This window comes from Vombatus ursinus, unplaced genomic scaffold, assembly GCF_900497805.2.
Source record: "Vombatus ursinus unplaced genomic scaffold, bare-nosed wombat genome assembly UNPS02014831.1, whole genome shotgun sequence".
Classification (NCBI taxonomy): Eukaryota; Metazoa; Chordata; class Mammalia; order Diprotodontia; family Vombatidae; genus Vombatus; species Vombatus ursinus.
In genome coordinates, this window is record NW_020954609.1 from 1,573,519 (window position 1) to 1,594,670 (window position 21,152).

Consider the following 21,152-nt stretch of genomic DNA (forward strand, 5'->3'; position numbering starts at 1 on the left):
ATTTCAGAGAGGAATTCCCAGTATGGAAACGCCTCCCACCAATACAGATGGACAATCTGCCTTTAACTTTTAGTCATAAGAGAAATGCCTAGGCAATGAGAGCCTAAGTGACTTGCCCAGAGTCACATGGGTCGTATGTGTCAGAGGCAGGGCTTGAACCTGGATTTTCCCAATTCCTAGGTTGGCTCATTATCTACCAAGCCAGTCATCCTGCCCCTTGCCTCGAGCAGGGTAGCTGCTTAACAAATACTTACTGCCTAAAGGAATGCTATAGACAAGTTCCTTGAAGGACAGGAAGCATTTTGTTGATTTTTTCTCATCTCAGTTTCTCTAGAGCCTACTTAGAAATATGTATAGGGGAAGTCCACTTCGCTATAGGAGGTAGGAAGGCCATGGGCCTGCTGGGCTCCTCTGCCCCTTTGCTCTCCCTGACTGAGGAAGATGCAGCCACAATCACAAGTAGTAGCCAAGTGACATTGGGAAAATGAGCTGAAGGCATCGCACCCAGCTGCCAGTCACCCTTTATACTGGGGACCTTGGGCAGGAAGCAGACAAAAGTCAATGCCATCCTTACCACTTGGGCAAAGTGGGGCCATTGACCCAACTCACATCTCAAAAAGCCAACAAGGTAACCAACCAAGTGGCGGACTGTAGGACCAGAGGCCAAGGCCAATTTGTATTCAAAGGTTCTCTCCAAGGACTCAAGCAAATAAGGCCAGGGGCAATGCCAAGATGTGACTCTTGGCTCAGATCAAAGAGTAAGGACTAAGCCAAAGACAACTCAGCCTGTGAGCGTGATGAGAAACTGGCCCCAGGGTCACCAGGCACTAGGCAGAGGCAAGGCCAAGAGATCTGCTCTGGCGGTCTATTGCTGCAGGTTTCACAGAGTTGGCTTAGGCCTTAAATGCAGCCCCCCTCCTCTCCCCCCAATTTGCAGATGAATTGACTTCCAGACTAGAGCTTGGCTCTGAAGCTCCCAAGGGGCACTCACGTGGAGCCGGGTACACAAACTTCTCTGGGTTCTTGTTGACCAGGGCATTCTTGATGTGGCTGCGACCTACCCCATTGGCTCCTGTTTGGGGAGAGAAGAGAAAGCCAGCAGGTGAAATTTTAGCAGCAGGTGGGCTGCCACCACCACTTTGGGAAAGGGGGAAAGTAAGGGCAGAGCAGAGCTGCGGCAGCTAGCTTCCTGTGATTCAGCTCCAGGTAGAGCAGATCCCAGCAGCTATTGGCCATTCTGACTAAAGTGTGTGAACTGACAGGGGGAGGGCCAGGGGGCCTAATGCTAGGCAAGCATCCTTCCTCTCTTTCCCCAGGGGAGGGCAGGACAAGGGCCTCTTTCCTCAAGCCCTTCTTTCTTTGTCTAGGCCATTTCTACAAAGGTTCAGGTGTCCATATGGTAAATTATCTTTAAACGCTCTGGGGAACCTTCAAGAAAGGCATCCAGCTTCATGTTCAATGTGGATTGACCATCCTCTCTCCTTCTCTTTCTCTTTCCCTCTTCCTCCCTCCTCTGTGTCTGTCTATCTCTCGCTTTGTCTCTGTCTCTCTCTCTCACGAGATCAAAGATCCTTCCAGTGCCAACATACCAGAAGTGGGTGATAGAAGTCTCCATGTTTCTCTCTTGGAGAACTCAAGCTGAAGGCCATGACTTTGGCCCAGCCAGCCTGTCCCTCATGCCTGATACACTCCCTTCCTCATCTCCTTGAACTTTCTTGCTCCTCTTATCTTCCAACCCAGACATCTCTTTTTGACTTTGTAAATATTTCAGCCTGACACAGTAAGTCGACTATAAGCTCCTAGAGGCCAGGGACTGTTTCATTTTGGTCTCTGTAGCCCCAGCACCTAGCCCCATGTCCATCCCCCTAACTGGATTCCCTCCCTTGTGGTTCCTGTGCTGGGCTGCCGCTTCCAGCCATATGCCATGACAGACACCATGTTTCTGAAGTCCAGACAAAGGCTGCTACCTGTCCCCCCCTCCCCCAGCCCCAACTCCACACATGCCCTTCTAATGGCGCCTCTGCTGCCTTTCACCCCTCTTTCAGGGGATGAATGCCACTGGAGTAAGCACTTGTCCAATGAGGGTAGAAGCTTTTCTCTGCTGCCAGTGAGGCAGGCCAGGGTTGCTGCCTGAGGAATGCAGGCCTCTTCACACACCTATCAGCACCAGGGTCTTCCTTTTGAATGCAGGGAGCTGTACGACTTCCTCATAGGAAACCACATCCAGCTGATCGAAAACTAGAGGCAAAGAGAAGCCAACAAGAGTCAGGAGCCCAGCCAAGTACTGTGGGACCTCACCACTCCAAGCCTTGGGGCAGAACTCAACTTTCTTCCCAGTCCCTTTCTTTTATCATCTTCTGGTCTATAGCTGGGAGGAAACTCAAAGGTCATCTAACCCAACTCTCTCCTTTCACAGAGGAGGAAACTGAGCAGCAGGGATGGGAAGTGACTTGCCCAAGGTCACACAGGGAGTAAGCAATAGAGGCAGGATTTGAACTTGAGCACTCTGTCTCTAGAGCCACTGATGCAGAAACCATTCTGGAAGAAATCCTTGAATGTCCTAAGCATTTTTGAAATCCTGGAGCCCAAGTTCAAGGACACTGATAACAAGAACAAGGGACCAGAGAAGCTGGCCAGTCCATTTTACAGGCAAGGAAAGTGAGGCCCAGAGAAGAGAGGGAATTTGCCCCAAGGTCAGCCAATATTAATTACCAAGCAGAAGGACACTTACTAATGATAGGTGATCATATATTAATTAACTAATTAACTGGGAGTTCAGCTCACACCCAGCAAATTAAGAAAGAAAACAAAAGACAGAAAGAGGCAATGCTGGAGGGGCTATGGGAAAACAGGCACAATAATACATCATTGTGACATAGGTGCTAGCTGTGAATTGGTCCAACCCTTCTGGAAAGCAATTTGGAATTATGCAAAGAGAAAAAATGTCCGTAACTCTTTGACCCAGAGATCCCACTGCTAGGCACATGCCCCAAGAAGGGCAAAGGGGAAAAAAATGCCCATCCACACCAAAATATTCATAGAAACACTTTTTGTAGTGGCAAAGAACTGGCAACCAAATGAGTAAAGGGGGAAAAAAAGGCCCATCCACACCAAAATATTCATAGAAACACTTTTTGTAGTAGCAAAGAACTGGCAACCAAGTGGGTTCCCGTCAACTGAGGGAGAGCCAAATTGTGGGACATGAATGTGTTGGAATAACTTTGACCCTAATTTCATTGGAAACGATGAGTATGCAGAATTCAGAGATGCCTGGGAAGACTTGTGTGAATACAGAATGAAATAAGCAAGAGATCTGAAAAAGTTACATACAATGACTGCAACAACATCAATGGAAAGAAAAAAATGAAATTGAATACTGAATAATCATAAGCGTGGTCCTAGAGAACAATTGAGAAAATTTCCTTCCAGGACCCTCCTTGCAAAAGTGGAGAACTAGGCCCGTGGCACATTACAGACACTGTCAGACCCAGCTCAAGTCAGTTGCTTTTGCTGAAATGCTTTTATTACTCTTTAACTCTCTGTCACAAAGGAAGGCTGCTTGGCTAGGGAAGTTGGCTGGTTGGCTTTGTTTACAGTCTTCTGCTTACCCCCAAAATCTTGCTGTGACTGGTTTTGGTGCATACAGGAATAGTGTCTTTGGGATGTGAGATCTCGGGATCAAAGTAAATGGATACATGTCTTAGTCACATTTTTTTTAAAAAAAGCCTAATTTCAAATTGCTTTTCAGAAAGGTTGGAACAATTCGCAGATCCACCAATAATGTATTTCCATTTTTGGTTATCTTTAGCATTTTGTTTGGTATTAGATGAAACCTCAGACTTGTTTGATTTATATTCTTCACTTGCATCATTCTTTTACATGGTTAATCATAGTGGGTAATGTGTCTTGAGAGTTGTTTGTTCATTTCCTTTGACCACTTATCCATTAGGCAATAGATCTTGGTCTTATATATTTGTGTTAAATCCCTAGAAATCTTGGATAGCAGGTTTTTATTAAAGAATTTAAAGATTTTTCTTCCAATTACATTTTTCTTATTTTATTTTTGTCACCTTGATTTTGTTCATGCAAAATCTTTCCAATCTTATGTAATTCAAATTTGTGGTATAGTGCCTCAAGTACTGAACTGGAGTCAGGAAGATCTAGGTTTAAATTCCACTTTAGCCCCTTAGCAGCCATGTGACCCTGGGCAAGTCACCTAACCTCTCCTAGCCTCAGTTTCCTGACCTGTAAAATGAGAGGGTTGGAATGAGAAGCCCATAAGGTCCCTTCCTGTTCTAAACCTATGATCCTTTTGTGATCTCCTCTCTTCCTTGTTTAGTTCATTATTCTCCACTTAGGGAGGGAATGTTGGAAAATATATATGATATAAAAAAAACAATTTAAAAAAATTTTTACTTCGCAAAATTATGAAACATAGTTCCATCTATCTTTCCCCAAAATATTTTCATGATTTCACCATTTATACATAGGTTCCATATCCAGCCTAGGCCCTCTTCTCTTTGGCCCCTGTCACTTGGGGATCTCATCAGCTCCCACGGATTCAATGACCATCTCTATGCTGATGATTCTCAGGTCTACTTATGCAGCTCCAATCTCTCTGCTGATCTCCAACTCTGAATCTCTAACTGCCTTTCAGACATCTCCAAATTGATGTCCTGTAGACACTTCAAACTCAAAATACCCAAAACAGAACTCATCATCTTTCTGTCCAAATCTTGCCCTCTTTGGAACATTCCTATTATCATTGAGGGCACCACCATCCTTCCAGCCAACTAGGCTTAAAACCTAGGTGTCATCCTTGATGCTTCACCCCACCTACATTTGATCTGCGGCTAAGGCCATCAACTTTATCTTCATAACATCTCTTAAATGATTCTCCTTTCCCTCCTGACACTGCCCCCACACTGGTGCATGTCCTCCTCTCCTCATGCCTGGATTATTACAATAGTCTCCTTCCACCTCACCCCATTCGGTCACCTTCCACTCAGCTGTCAAAGTGATTTTCCTAAAGAGCAGGTCTGACCACGTCACCCCCCCACCCCCACTCAATAAGACTTCAGTGGCTTCCTATCAATGCCAAGGTCAAATATAAAGTCCTCTATTCAAAGCCCTTCATAGCTTGCCCCTCCCCCACCTTTCTAATCTTCTTACACCTCATCCCCCTCCCACACTCTTGATCCATGAACAATACACCCCATTTCCGACTCTAGGCCTTTGCCCTGGCTGTCCCCCATGGCTGGAATGCTCTCCCTCCTCATCCTTACCTCCTGACTTCCCTCAAGTCCAGCTAAAATCCCACCTTCTCCAGGAAAAACATTTCCTGATCCCCATTAATGTGGAAGTGCCTTCTTTCTTATTGATTTCCAATTTATCCTGTATTTCACTTGTTGGTACATGGTTGTCCTCTCCCATTAGACTGTGAGCTCCTGTCTTTAGCACTGAGGTACTTAATCAATATCTATTGATGGACTTTGAAATGTACTGTGGTATATGATAGAACCCGCTAGTCCAAGCCTATTTAGGGCCAAAATACTTCCCGGTTTCCCTAGTAGTTCTTATCAAATAGAGAGTCCTTTCTCCTAAGTAGTGCAAGTCATTTATGTTCTTGCATTTGTGGAAAGAAAGCTTGATTATGTTGTTCAGAAAATGAATTACTATTCTGTTTAAATCCGACTTTAGATGCTTAGAGACTGCTTGCTCCCAGAATGTTGCCTGACCTCAATAACTCTCTAGGAATGCTGGAGATGGCTACAAGGAATTTTGGGATCCCTGAGGCGCTGGATCTCCCCAAAGCATTCTTGTTTGGGGTCCACCCAAGCTGGTGTCTTGGTTTCCTTTTGAGTTCTAGCCTCATCCAAATTTTATTTTTACATCTACTCCTATCTGTCTCAATCTACCTGGCTGTCCAGCTGCCCTCTCAGTGAAATTGCTTAACTGAAGCCCATGTGATTCACATGTGATTCGTATAGGATAGCTTTGTCAGATGCTTTATGTGTGACTCGTGTGCAGAAACCTTTGTCAAAGTCCTATATAATGTAAGTCTTCCAGAACCTGGGGGAGGGAGTCACCCCTTCTTTCTGGCTCTCTCTTCTCTACCAAAAGACCTCATAAATTTCTTTCTAAAACTATTTCCGATTTTGGGGTTTGTTCTTGTGAATACACTACACCCCCATTTTACAGGCCTAGGAAGGGGGAAGATCAGTGACACTGCTCATCACGTTCTGCTCTACCCCTCATCCCTTGCTCTCATATTCTGGGACTTTCATGTTCTCAAACACACCGGTTATCAACCTCCACCCTCCACAGAGATCCCTTTGAACTTACCTTTCCCCATAACGATTCCACCTCCACAATCCTCAGTTCTGATCACAGCCTCCTACCCTTCCATCTCTCCCTCTGTCTGTCTCATCTCTCCTAAGCCTGTTCTTTAGACTTACCATGGCCACCAGCCTCTCACTCCTCCCTGTTTTCTGGGTCCATATAGTCTATTCTAGCCTCCTTTTCCTCCTCTCAGTTTTGATCAATCATACACTGTTTGCTCCCCATGAATCCTGTGATCCCATGTCCTTCTGCTGTTCATACCTTGTCAAACTCCATCTTGGGGTGACCCACATCTGCCTTCTTTGCTCCCACTCATAGAGTGATGAACACCGATGGGGGAAGTTCACTAACAGTTTATATGACCTGACTTCAACTGGGCCCAGACGCTACATAGAAATTCTTTTGTCTTTTATCCTTTGATCCTTATCCCAATTAACTCTATCACACTCCTTGCTGCAGCTGTTGCATACCTCTTCTCTCCTAAAGCCAACCAAATCCTCCCCTCTTCCTGAGGAAGGTGGGATTTTGGCCAGGAAGCCAGATGACGATGAAGAGGGAGAGCATTCCAGACATGTGGGATGGCCAGCCAGAGAAAATGCCACCACCTACCCCTTCCTTCGCTGTTTTTTCCTAGCACAGGACTAGCCTTCTACCTCACTAAGAAAACTCAAGTCTCTCTTGTGAGCTCCCACTTCCCCTCTGCTCCCCAAGTCAAAAACTCTTCTCCGCTCCTTCATTCACTCCTGTCTGCAATGAAAGGGTAGCCTTTCTTTTTCCAATGCCAGCATCAATCCCTGTGTCCTTGATCCCACCCCACTCCCATCTCATTTCCTCGAGGACTTTGGCCCTCATTCCTTCCCTCTGCCCTGCAATCACTTCCACTGGCTCCATACATAGATAGTTCTCCCTGATCCTTTAAAAACAAACCAAAAATTTCATTTGATCTCGCCATCCCTTCAAGCTATCAAACTAGAGTTTTTCTTCTGTTCACAGCCAAACTCCTAGAAAGACACATCTCCATGTATTATCTCCAGTGGATTACTTCCTGCTCATTTCTCAACTCTTTGCAATCTGGCTCCAAAACATTTCTCTCTATCAGTGACCTGATAAAACCAATGATCTCCCCCCCCCCCCCCCCCCCCCCCCCAAAAAAAAAACAACGATCTTGGAAAATTTCTCTATCTTACTTGACTTCGGCAACCTCTGACACTGTAAAGCACCTATTTGAAGCACCCTCCCCATCCCCCAAAACTCCCCATGCTTCCACAACCCTGCTTTCCCCTGGCTCTCCTCCTCCTTCTCTGACTGCTCCTTCTCAGTCTCCCTCACTGCATCTACTCCTAACCCCCACTGCAAGCATGGATGTTGGCTTCCTAGAACCTTGACCTTGTCCTTCTCTTCTCTCACTATTCTCCCCACAAGTGAGCTCATCAGTTCCTCTGAGCTCCATTGTCTCTCTCAAACTGATATACCTAGACGGACTTTCTCTCCTGAAATCCAGGCCCAGACCACCTAATGCTTGCTGCACATTTCTAGCTAGATGCCTCATTGCTAACTCAAACTCAATATGTCCAAATCAGAACACATGATCTTTTCTCTTCAACTGCCTCATTTCTGTTGAGGGTACCACCATACTTCTGGTCTCCCAGATTTCAACCTGAAATTGATTCATCTTTGATTCTTCCCCCTCCCCTTAATTTCACCCCCCCCAAGCCATTCAGTTGTCAAATGTCATCAGTTCTAGGTCTCCACATCAGTCCCCTTCTCTCTACTCACATGGCCACAACCCTAATTCAGGCTCTCATCAATCCTTGCCCACTTTTTATTAGAGCCTACTAATTGGCTTCCCTGCTCCCAGTCTCTGTCCTTACCATTCCATCCAATAACAACAACAATGATAACAATAATAGTAGCTCACATTTACAGAGAGCTTTAAAGTTTGCAAATATGATCTCATTTGATCCTCATGACAACCCTGGGAGGCAGGGGCTATCTAAAATGATCCCCATTTTACAGTGGAGCAAACTGACATTAAGTGACTTGCCCAGGGTCACACAGTTAGGAGGTGTCTGAGGTCATATCTGAATTCAATCAGGTCTCCTTGACTCCAAGCCCAGTGCACTGTGGCGCCCCCTAGCAGACCAAGAAATACTCTTAAAACATATTTGACCATGTCATTTCCCTGCTAAAAAGATCTTTGTTGGTTCCCTCTTGCCTCTATGATAAAATACGAAGTCTTTAGCCTGGCGTTTACAGAGGTATACAATCTGCCTAAAACCTGCTTTTTCGAGGCATTTCAAATTACTCCCCAAATGGTCTATTAGTGCAATAAGAGGAGAGAATGATTGTCAAGCATCTTTGCCCAGCTTGTCCCCTCAACCTGGAATGCTCCTTACCTCTTCAATTCTACCTCTCTTATGAAGCTTTTCCTGCCCGCCCCCCCAGATGCTACTCTTTCTCCTTCATCCAAATGCCTTCTATTTATTCAGATAGCTCTAGGTTGTAGCTTCCAGGAGAAAGGAATCTCCTTGAGGTCGGGACCCTTGTATCCCCATCCCCTATCAGTGCCCAATGACTGCTCTGTAAGCCCACCCAAGGTCACATGAGCAGTACTACCCAGTAGGAAATCCATGATTTAGACTTAGATTCTCTGACTTCAAATCTTCCCTAGAGCAGGTTCCTTTGAACCTAGGCTCCGTGAACTTGGGGGTTTGTTTTTAATACTCCGATCACTGAATTTCGATATAATTGGTTTCCTTTGTCAATCTATATGTTTTATTTTATTCTTCTGAGAAGGGGACCCTTCAGCCGCCTACTTGCACACCTGCCCAATAGCAGATAGGGTGCTGGACTTGAGAACAAGGAAGGCCTGGGTTCCAATCGTGCCTCAGGCATATAACCCTGGGCAAGTGACCTTGGTGAGCCCCAGCATCCTAAACCATAAAAACAAAAGGGGCTGCTAAGGGGCTTTACTTACCTCCTGAATCGATGCAGGGTTCCAATGGGATGACATCAGTCAGCACTTGGCAAACCTTAGATTGCCAGAGAAATGTGGGCCATTCTCTGAGAATGGCAGACAGAGAGCCTTGTCCCCAAGTGGGAAGGAAAAGGGGTCATAACCACCCTAAGATGTCTGACTTTTGGGAGGTTCAGAACCCTTTCCCCACACACACGACCTCACTGGATCCTCACAACAAGCCTGGGAGGTAAGTGCTCTTTTCTTTGGGTCTATGCTTTCCTCAAGGGTAAGGAGGATTGTCCTCTTACTGCCTCTGCTGCAACTTACCAGCTGAGGGGGTGCTTAAAAGGGTAGTTGGGGCACTGAATTGGCAGGGCAGACAGGAAGTGAGCCTCCAGGCATCTGCCTCTGAGCTTCACTCACCACCCAGCTGGTGGCAGCAGATAGTCCAGAGAGAGGTGTGGAGTCCCATGCAATTCCCATCCCACACTGCCTCCCAAGGAAGAAAGAGGCTGGCCCTGAGGAGGAGGGCTCTCTGGGGAAGGGTGGAGGGGACGTGGGGGGGGGGGTCCCCTGGCTTACTTGAGCTGTGTTTCGCCAGGTACTTGTCTTTGTACTTCTTCTTCTTCCCCCCGAACGGGCTGCAGCTCGGGGACTCGGCCCCAGTGGCTGACTGGGCCACACTCGCCACTCTCCTGGGGGAACCAAGCCCAAAAACACTCAGTGGGGGATGGTGGGTGGCTGAGGGTTCAACCTCCCCACCCACATTCCCCCCTTGCTCAGGCCCTCCAAAAGTGCCAATGACTGCCAGCCATCTTCCTTTTTCATTGCCACCACCTAGGGGTTTTTTTCCTCCTTCCCCCTCTCCCCTCTCTGAAGTAAGCACAAGACTGGGGCTAGGGGTGGGGAGAGGGATAGAGCCCCACAAAGAGAATGGCCCAGGACAAGCTACAGCTCTAACTGTCCCACAGTCACTCAACAGCCTTTTCTTGGCTCCTCTCAGTGTCCCCACAGAGTCATTGGAAGGTTCAAGGTGTTAGCTGTCCCTGCTCCCTCCCATCTCCCCTTCTCTCCTCACTCAGACATTGCCAGACCTCATGGCAGATGGGGGGGGGGAAGTGCTCTTTGAAGAAGAAGGACAATCAGTGTTCAGAAAGAGGGCAGGTGGGAGCCCAACCCTGACCGCTGGTTAAGCAAGGCAGGTACCGCTGGGGCACAGCCAGGACCACAAGGAGGTTGGATCATTCCATTTCTTTTTTTTTTTTTTCCTTTTTGGTGAGGCAATAGGGGTTAAGTGACTTGCCCAGGGCCACACAGCTAGTAAGTGTCAAGTGTCTGAGGTTGGATTTGAACTCAGGTCCTCCTGACTCCAAGGCTGGAGATCTATCCACTGAGCCACCTAGCTGCCAATCAAATTCATTTCTGGACACTGAGGGAGTTTGTGCTCTTTTTTCAGAGTGATGGATCTCAAAGCATCAGTAAACATAAAGGAGCATTTCTAGAGTTTTGGACTTAAGGAAGCTAGCTACACAAAGGACAGGAAACAAGCAGCTTTGATGAGGCTGGAAGCAGGAGAGGGGAAGCGGCTTCGGGGACACAGTCAGATGTACAGTCCTGGAAACTGGCATTGAGCAGTGGAAGGCTTTGAGACAAAAGTAAGCGATTCAGCTGCCAGGGTGAGCTAAGAGCAGCTGTGTGACTGCATGCAGGGAGAGATAGATGGGGGGAGAGAAAGCCAGCCAGTTAGGCATGTCTGCAAGACAGGGGTCAACCAAGGATGAGACGGGGCCCCAAGGCCTTGGGTATCTGAGAAATCTGCTTTGGCACCTTTGTGAGGCTGATCATCACGAGAAGTGCCCTTAAGTCTCTCACCTCAGCTCCTCATTTCTAATACAGGAAAAAGCAACTGCGTACCTTCAGTTAGACATACAGTCAGCATTTAGAACATAGAGCAATCTAATAAATGCAAAAGCAGGTAAGGCACATTTTAGGTCCAGGTAAAGGAGCCCTCTCAATCACTACAATATTACAGGATGGATTGGCCCCCGTCTCCCTTTTACAGATGAGGAAAATGAGGCAGAGAGACTGAGCCAGGGCTAAGCAGCTGGTCAGTAGCAGAAGCAGAATATCAATGCAGGTTTTCCTCATTCACAGACTCAAAGAGTCAGATGACTTTTATGGTTATCTACTCTAACTCACACCTAGAAGGAATCCTCACTCTCATGCACAAGTGATTGTCGGGGGCAGTTGGGTGGCACAGTGGCTAGAATACTGGCCCTGGAGTCAGGAGGACTTGAGTTCAAATCCAACCTCAGACCAAACACTTGACTTACTAGCTGTGCGACCCTGCACAAGTCACTTAATACCAATTGCCTAAAAAAAAAAACAAAACAAAACAAGTGATTGTCTAACCTCTGCTGGAAGTCCCAAGGAAGGGAAACTCGTGGCTTCCGGAGGCAGCCCAGGCCATTCTAAGATAACCTGGCAATTCTGGGACAGCCTAAAGTTTTTCCTGACATCAAAGCCCAAACTTTGAAACTTGTTCCTGACTCTGTCTTCTGGGGATGAGCTAAACAGAGACAGTATAACACAATGAAGAGAATATGGGATTTGGCCTCTTGACAGCGGGTGATGAATTAGAGGCCCAGAATGAGGCCCATTCTCAGACATGGCCAGTGTGGATATGTGGGTGGTTCTGGGCTTATTGGTTACTTAGAGCTTTTTTGGGGGGGGGGGCTGGGAGCAGAGGGTTAATGATAATGAAGCAGAAAAACTGAAATGACAAGATCATCAATGGGGGCAGCTAGGTGGTGCAATGGATAGAGCACCGGCCCTGAAGTCAGGAGGACCTGAGTTCAAATCCGGCCTCAGACAAAACATTTGACACGTTCTAGCTGTGTGACCCTGGGCAAGTCACTCAACCCCAATCGCCTTAAAAAAAAAAAAAGATCATCAATGAACAATTACAAAAAGAACACAGAATTGATCAGAAGGAGGCTCAGAGGGAAACACAGACAAATGAAACAGCCTTGGGACTAACTGATCCTATGTATTAGTTACTTTTAAAAAACAGCTCTACATAACAGAGATTTACAATTTCATGCACAATCTCCTCTCTGTGTAGGGAAATGCTCATGTTGTTGGTGTTTGTAGAGTTTAGAATAACAAAAAAGAAACATTGATTTGAAAAATAACGTTGGAGGGGCAGCTAGACGGCGCTGCAGTGGACAGAGCACATGCCCTGCAGTCAGGTAAGACCTGAGTTCAAATTCAGTCTCAGGCACTTACTAGCTGTGTGTGTGTGTGTGTGTGTGTGTGACCCTGGGCAAGTAATTTAACTCCGATTGCCTCCCCCCACCCCCACCCCCCAAAAAGGGACTTTTGTAAGTCAGGGAACTTGGGTTCCAATTCTGACACTGCTGCTTACTACTTACTTAAATTGTAAGCTCCTTGAAGGCAGGGACTGTCATTTGCCTCTTTTTGTTTCCCCATGTCTTAGCATAGTCACTCCTGGCACACAGTAGACACTTATGCTTACTGATTGACTGATTACCTGTGTGACCTTGGGCAAGTTACCACCTCTCTGGGCCTTAGTTTCTTCATCTGTGAACATGAGGGGGTTGGAATCAATGACTTGCTGAGGTCTCTTCAAGCTCCAACTCTATGATTCTATACTAAGATAGCCTTAGTTTTTAATATTCTCACTTAACAGATGAGGAAACTGAGGCCCAGAGGTTAAGTGACTTTTCCATAGTCACACATACCATCCCAGATCTACAGCCAAAAAGATCCTCAGAGACTATTGAGTCCAACTCTTTTCATTTTTCAGAAAAGGAAAGTGAGGTCCAGAGCACTTAATAAATGCTTGCTGAGAGAATTCTGGGAAGATTGTGAAATAGGTCAGATAATTCCAAGCTCTCCAGATTTCTCCCACAAACAAGATAAAATATTCGCCTTAGGGTGAATATAGAGCAGTAAAAATAAACAAGAATTGGGGCATAACAGTGGTCTTCCTGGGACAATCAAAGAAGATAAGAAGAAAGGTTTGGTTCCAGTGAAGAGTAAACACCTCCAGGCTAGTTCTGCTGAAACAGCAATTGGTGAACCTTGGGGCTAGCTGGGTTGGGAGGTAACCTCAGCCCCAGCCACAGGAACTTCTACCTCCCAGACAGTGTGGGGAGTTGGGTGTCTGCACCTGGGGAAGATTGAGGGAACCTCTCCTAATAAGGGATGCCAGGCCCAGCTGTGCTGGCTAGATGTGGCCCTGGGGGAGAAGGAACCAGCATACTGCCAGTGAGTGCAGAAGCAATGGGGCCGGGACTCCACTGGCTGTGGGCACTTACAGGAGGGCGGAGTTCTTGGTTTTGGTTCCAGGCCAGAGGAGAGGATCTGAGGCCAAAGGCACCACTCCTCATACCCCAGGTCTAGAGGTGATTACAAAAAATAAGCTGCTACAAATTAAAAAAAAAAAAAAAGAGTAGGCAAAGGAGAAAGAATCTAACCATAGAAAGTTACTATGGGAATAGAGAAGACCGGAGTTCATCTTCAGAGGAGGATACTGAAGCAAAGAAAGCCTCTCCTACCCCAAAGAGTAACGTCAAATGGTCAGCTGTCCAAAAAGAATTCAGAGAAAAACTTAAAAAAGACTTTAAAAATCAAGTGAGAGAGATCGAGGAAAAATTTTTTAAAATCCAAGAAAAACAAGATTATGAAAAGAAAGTTAACCAATTAGAAAAGGAGATTCAGAATCTTAAGGAACTCCTTGAAAATCAGAATTGGACAAGGGGAAGCCAGCAAAGTTATAAGAGACCAAGAAATAATAAAACAAAATATAAAGAATGAAAAATAGAAGAGAATGTGAAACATTTCAAAAGAAAAACAACTGAACTGGAGAACAGATCAAGAAGAGAAAACACAAGAATAATCAGACTACCTGAAAGCTATGATAAAAAAAAAAGAATCTTGACACAATAATACAAAGAAAATTGTCCTGAAGTGTTAGAACAAGAGGGTAAAGTAGAAATAGAAAAAATCCACTGATCACCTCTTGAAAGAGATCCTCAGAGGAAAACCTACAGGAATATCATAGTCAAATTCTGAAACCCCCAGCTCAAGGAGAAAATAGTATGAGCAACAAGCAAAAAACAATTTAAATATCGCAGTACCACAGTTATAATCACACAAGACCTAGCATCAGGGACACTAAAAGACCAAAGGTGTTGGAACACTATATATCAAAGAACAAAAGAACTGGGGATTCAGCCAAAAATATCATATCCCCCAAAGTTAAGCATAATCCTGAATGGAAAAAAAAATGACGTCTAATGAATTGCCAGACTTTCAGGAGTTTGTTTAAAAAAAAAAAACAACACTGAAATAATAGAAGATTTGACATATAAGATCCAAGAGAAACATAAGGTACATATCAAAGACTAATTACAACGGACTCAATAAGGACAGACTGTTTACTTTTTATATGAGGAAATGTAAAGCATATGTCTAAGATTATTGTTAGTAATTGGGTAGTGAAAAAAAAATATTGGGGTAGACCTGAGTATGATATGATTCCAAAAAATAAAACTGTTTAGGAAAAGGTAAAAAGAATAATTATCTTATATAAACAAGGTGTAACAGGAAGGACTGACACAGAGGAATTAGATGGGGGAGGAGGGTTGGTAGTTCTGGAATCCTACTTTCATCATGAATGAGTTTAAGAGGGAACAATACATATATCATATATATCTATAAGGGTATAAGGTCTTCTAAATTCAGAAAGAAATAAAAGGCTTATGCTATATCAGATTATGCACCATCTTAGGGAGGTTGGTGGGGAGGAAGGGGGAGAAAAATTTTAAACTCAAAAGCATATTGGAAGTGATTATTGATAAATCAAAATAAATTAATAAAAAAAATATGCAAAGCCTCATGCTAAGAACTGGGGATACAAAGGGGAAAAAAAAAAGAAATAAAAGGCTAATGGAGGGATCCTGGGGAGAGGGGAGGGGAGGTTAAGTAATAGGAGGGCAAGGTAGTGGATAGAGGTAAAATAGAGGAGTCAGGAGGGATAGGAAATAAGAGATATACAAAAACATAAAATAAAGATCAGGAACAGAACTTATTAGGCAAAAAAGAAAACAGGAGTAGTAATCATGACCTCAGACAAAGTTAAAGCTAAAACAGATTTAATCAAAAGAGAAAAATAGGGAAACTACACTATATGTTAGCCTTACTAATCAATATTGTTTCAGACTATTTAAAATAACTACATAGTATAAGGTTGGACTATTGCTGTGGTGTAGGAAATGATGAGTTGGTGGACTTAGAAAAATATGGAAAGATTTGGACTTATAAAAGAAGATGTTATCCACCCTCAGAGAAACAGAGGACAAGTAAGTATGGTACAGTCTTATATAGATGGATATGAATGTATATGTCTATATATGAGTATGATTATAGACTAAGTATATGTAAGTGTATGTATGTATATATGTGTATATGTGTTTGTATATGTATGTATATAGATGTGTGTATGTATATGTGTACATGTGTGTATAAATATACCTGTGCTTAATTGTAGCCTTCTTGAGGGAGGTGGGGAGGAAAGGGTAAAAAAGAACAAAGTAAAAAATGCACAGCAGAGAACAAAAGAAAACTTACAAGGAAGCAAAAAAAAGATGGACAGCTCTGAATGCAATGCATAGTATTTATTATATAGGCTTTCTTGAAATGGAAATTTATTGTTACATATTTTGAATCCTCTCATGTTCTGCTAGGCACATAGCAATGCTTTTTTTCTTTTCTTATTTTGTATTTAAGTTTCCATATTTAAGTTTATGTTTCTTTTTCTTATTGTGTATTTAAGTTTAAAATAAATTAATATAAATAAGCAAGTAAGCAAATAAATAAATCCTTGTTGACTGGGCAAGGTTCAAAAGTAGCAGCATCAAAATTTGAACCCAGGTCTCTCCGGACTTAACCACAAGCTGCTCCAGTGAAAGGTAAACTCAGAGTAGTGACTTTGCCTTCTCCCCAAACACACAGACCAGAGAGCTCTGAAGTGGAAGGGAGCTTGGAAATTAGCGAGGCCAACCCATTCAATTTACAGGAGAGGAGACTGAGGCCCAGAAAGGGGAAAGGTACAAAACTATAGTGAGGAAAGTACTCTACAAGACTTAAGGCACTCTAGAGTGACAGCCCCGTTGATGAATATTACAGACCCTGGGCAGGAAGAAGAGGAGGGAGGATTCGAACTCTCTGACCCCTAAGCTTTTTTTTTTTTTTTTTTTTTGGCTAGGCAATGGGGTTAAGTGACTTTCCCAGGGTCACACAGCTGGTGAGTGTTATGTGCCTGAGGCCAGATTTGAACTCAGGTCCTCCTGACTCCAGGGCCGGTGCTCTATCCACCGAGCTGTCCCACCCCTAAGCTTTTTTGATGGAAACATTTTCACGAGATGTTACAGGTCAGTAAGCTTCTCTCTACCATCCTCTTGGGCATGTAACCTTTTTAGCCCAAGTGAGTTGAAATGTCCCCATCTGAGTTGGCTGAATCTAGAGTCAAACGACCTGTGTTCAATTAACCTGCGTGACCTTGGCCGAGTCACCAGCTCTCTGGACCTCAGTTTCCTCCCCTGTACAGTGATGGAATTGGATTTGATGACCAGCTCTAACACACTGAATTGCATCTCATCACCTTGTCCTGCCCCATCCTCCATCCTTTCTGCTCACAGGGTTGGGATGTCTCTAGCCTTGCCCCTCCCCCCCACACATACACTGTTGTGTTTATTTCTCCCCGTACGGGAACTCCTAGTGGGCACACAGACTGTTCCCTTGGGGCCTCTGCATGCCAAGCCCTGGCACCTAGCAGGCACTTGCTCAATGTTTTCTGGGCTGAGATGAGTGCACCTGCCTCTGGGGCCCCCCTGACCTACCACTCTTGCAGCTCCGGAGAGGGGACCAAGCCCGCAGCCTCCCTGGCAGAGCCTTCTACCCTGCCCTGCCACCAATTGCTGTCGTCCTTGTTGATGATCTGAATGATGTCTCCTGTGGCGAACTTCAGGCCTGCTTCCTTGCAGGGGATCAGGGGATCCTTCTGGGGATCATAATCAAACTGGGCCCTCATGAACATCTGCACAACAAAGTTGGGGAGGGGGGAGGTCAACTGAAGAAAGCTATTCCAGGCTTGGAAGAAAAAAGCCCCAGGCTGCCTTGCCCTGCAGCAAAGTCCTGCTAGGGATTCTAGCATTTGCCATTCCCCAATCCCCAAGGGGGCAAGTGCCTCCCCATCAGTCACACTCTAGACCACCCCACTGCTGCCCAAGCAGTCCCACACTCCAGCAGCAGCACTAGAGCAAGGATGGTGATGGCCAGCATGCCCTATCCAGAGCTCGGTCTTAGCTCGAATTTGGGATCTGGAAATCACTTCCAAGATAAGCTAGTCATCTTACAAATGAGCAACCAGAAACCCTCTGAGCTCTACCCCAAGAAGAAGTGGTAGGCTGACCCTTCTCACTCAGACCTTGTGCCTCCAGTACAGTGAAAGGCAGTTAGGTGTCAGAGAGCACTGCTCTTGGAATCAGAAAGACCCGAGTTCAAATTCTACCGCAAACACTTACTAGCTGGGTGATCCTGGATAAGTCACTGAGCCACTCTCTGCCTCAGTTTTCTCACCTGTTAAATAGGATTATAACGGCTCCTACTTCCCAGAGTTGTTAGGAGGAACAAGATAATACATGCCAACTTTTGAGTGCTACAGAAACAAGGACCCTAACCCTAATGGGAGATCATTCTCCAACGTCAGCCCCAAACCAACCTAACCTCCTGTGCTCTCTAATCCAGGAAATGGGTATTTATGGATCTGTGAACACGTTTCCCTCCAAGAGAATGTCGGCTCCTTATGGGCAGGAACTATTTCACTGCCATGGATCTATCCCCATTGGAACCCGGCTTCAATGGTATAGGCCAATGACCACTTGGCCCTGCCCCACAGCCTCTTCAGTTTATAGACTTTCATCAGACTGGGAAATGCCCATCCTAGGCCAGAGCCAGGGAGGAACAGCTCACACGGGGAGGAGGATCCCAGCCTTCCTGCCACCATCCAGCTGTGACATGGCCAGCTGGGAACTAGGCTTCACAACCCCCTTCCCGGCTGATCCCAATCTAGCTGCTCCTCTCTCTGCCCTAGTTATCCCTCGAAGTCTCCTAAACTGAGTAATCTGGCCTCAAACAAGGCTTTCTACCTCTGGACTGTCTCCATCTCAGCTCCTAGAAGGACAAAACTGATTAAAAGATCAAACCTGGGGGTCACTGGACCTGAGTTCAAATCCCAACAATGCAACTCACTACCTATGTAACTTTGGCCAAATCACTTGACCTCTCTGGGTATGAGTTTCCTCCTTGGTAAAATGAGGAGGTTCGACTAAGATAGCCTGGGAGGTGGCTCTAGAGCTCAGGTCCTGGACTATCTTGACCACTCTCCCCCATCCCCACACCTACCTCTCCCATCCCATAGTGCTAGGTACAGATACAGAACCACTTGGGACCAACTTCAGTTGTGCTGTGCTTAGCCAATGTGACACAGGGGACAGCAGCATTTGTTAAGTATTTACTCTGTGCCTAGTACTGAGCTGTGTGCTAGGGATACAGGAGCTTCAGACACACTAGCTGGGTGACCCTCGGCAAATCACTGAACCACTGTCTCTCTCAGTTTCCTCAACTACAAAATAGGGATGATAACAACACCTCCCTCCCAGGGTTGTTGTGAGGATCTAATGAGATAAGATTTGTAAAGCTCTTAGAGCACAGCACATGGCACATAGTAGGTTCTCTATGCTCCCATAATGTCAAGGCAGTTTGGTTTTAGTAGACAGTATTGAACTTGGAATCAGGAAGACCTAAATTCTAATGCTGCCTCAGATACCTACTAGCTGTGGGACCCTTGGTTTTTTTTCTCTTCTGTAAAATAGGGATAATAACAACACATAACTTCCAAGAGAAGATCAAAAACAATGTATAGAATGTATGCTGCAAATCTGCAAGCACTATATTATCATTATTGGAGAGAATGTGCACTCAAATGCAATCGATGTCCCATCAACACCTCCAACTCTACATGTCCCAAACTGAACTTACTCTCTTTCCCCTGAAGCCCTCCCCGCCCACACTTTCCCCATTCCTGTCTGTTCAGGGGGCTGCTAACCTCCCTGTCCCCCAGGCTCCCAAGCTAGGTGTCTTCCTAAACCATCATTCCTCCCCAGATCCAATCTGTTGACTTTACCTTCCTGACATCTCTCCTCCGACATGGCTGCCACCCTGGGGCAGGCCCTTATCACCTCACTCCTGGGTAAATCTGACTGCCTGAGACTCTCCCCACTCACTCCAGCCCATCCTCCACTCAGCTGTCAAAGTGATCTTCCTAAAGAGCCTGTCTGACCATATCCATCCCCTAACCCCCCCCCCCCCATTAATAAACTCCAGTGGCTCCCTATCAACTCCAAGATCAAATGCAAAATTCTCTAGCGTTCAAAGCCCTTCAGAACCTGGTCCCCTCCTATCCATCCCCACCCTCATATTCTACAGTGATACTAACCTCCTTGCTCTCCTTGAACAAGAATCTCCATCTCCCAACTTAAGGCATTTTCCCTGTCTGTGCCCCCTGCCAGGAATGCTCTCCTTCCTCACCTCGGCCTCCTGGCTTCAAATTCCACATTTTCCAGGAAATTCTTCCTGGTCCCCTTTAACGCTAGTGCATTCCCTCTGTTGAGTATTTCCAATTAATCCCATCTACACTACAGCTTGTTAGTATGGGTTGTTTGCATGTGGTCATCCCATTACACTGTGAGCTCCCTGAGAGCAGGGACTATCTTTTACCTTTCTTTTTACTCCCAATGCTTAGCAAGTGCTTGGCACATAGTAGGTGCTTAGTAAAGGTTTATCGACTACCTGCAATGATTTCAGTGGGGAGGGCATTTGCAATTGGGAAGAAAATCAGAACAAGCCTTGCCTAAGAAATGCTGCTTGTGTTGAGCTTTGCCGGAAGCTAGAAGAGCTAAGAAGAGGCTGCTTGTACACGGGCCTAGAGGGCTAAAATGGAATAGGACATACAGGAAGCAGCAAGAAGGCAGTATGGTGGGCGTGAAGCCCTGAAGAAAGCCTGGAAAGGCAGCCTGCAGCTTGGTTGTAAAGAGCTCTGACTGAATGCTCACCAGAGAGCATTCATGTGCATTTGATCTCAGAGGTAAGAGAGAGCTCCTGGGGTTTGCTGAGTGACATGGTCAGATCTGTGGTTTAGGAAGATTACTTTGGGAGTCTATGAAGCCTGGATTAGAGAGGAGGAAAGACTGGAGGCAGAGAGGCCAATAAGGAGGCTTGGTACAGGTGAGGCCCAGTGAGAGACACAAGAATCTGGACTAGAGTAGGAGTCATGGGGGCCTTTCAACTGTAGTAATGCATCATAGAAGGGCTTCAGGGAACACAGGAGCCTTCTGGACCCTTTTCTTGGATTTGAATGGATAGTTTAGAAAACTTACTATGGGCTTTTCCACAGGCCTCACCCAAGCCAGGCTCCATATACTGCACTGGTCCTGGTCCCATGGGCTAAGCTGAATTTGTACAGCTTTACTTGGCAAGATCTCCCCTCCCAGATGATTATGAAAGTGAGAAGTATGGGCCCAACCCTTGAATCATCAGCTTCCTCATCAGGGAACTCACAGGAGGGAGGGCCAGAGTAACACACTGGAGGCACTACTTGGTACCACCCGAAGGCCCAAATCTAGTCTTGGAATCAGTCTCTGAAAACAGGAAAAGGTCACATATTCCAGGTTCAAAAAACCTGGCAGTGGATTGGATACGTCAG

The 21,152-nt window shown here is 45.6% G+C and overlaps 1 protein-coding gene across 1 annotated transcript in view; it reads right to left on the reverse strand.

Annotated features, from left to right (window-relative positions):
• Window positions 1-21,152, reverse strand: part of MPP1 (membrane palmitoylated protein 1) — a 75,781-nt gene that overhangs the window by 9,872 nt on the left and 44,757 nt on the right. The window contains exons 6-9 of the mRNA XM_027838961.1: window positions 17,230-17,426; window positions 9,884-9,996; window positions 2,158-2,238; window positions 992-1,072 (exon numbers count right to left, since the gene is read on the reverse strand). Of these exons, the coding sequence (XP_027694762.1) occupies window positions 992-1,072; window positions 2,158-2,238; window positions 9,884-9,996; window positions 17,230-17,426 (472 nt within the window). The remainder of the gene's footprint in view (window positions 1-991; window positions 1,073-2,157; window positions 2,239-9,883; window positions 9,997-17,229; window positions 17,427-21,152) is intronic.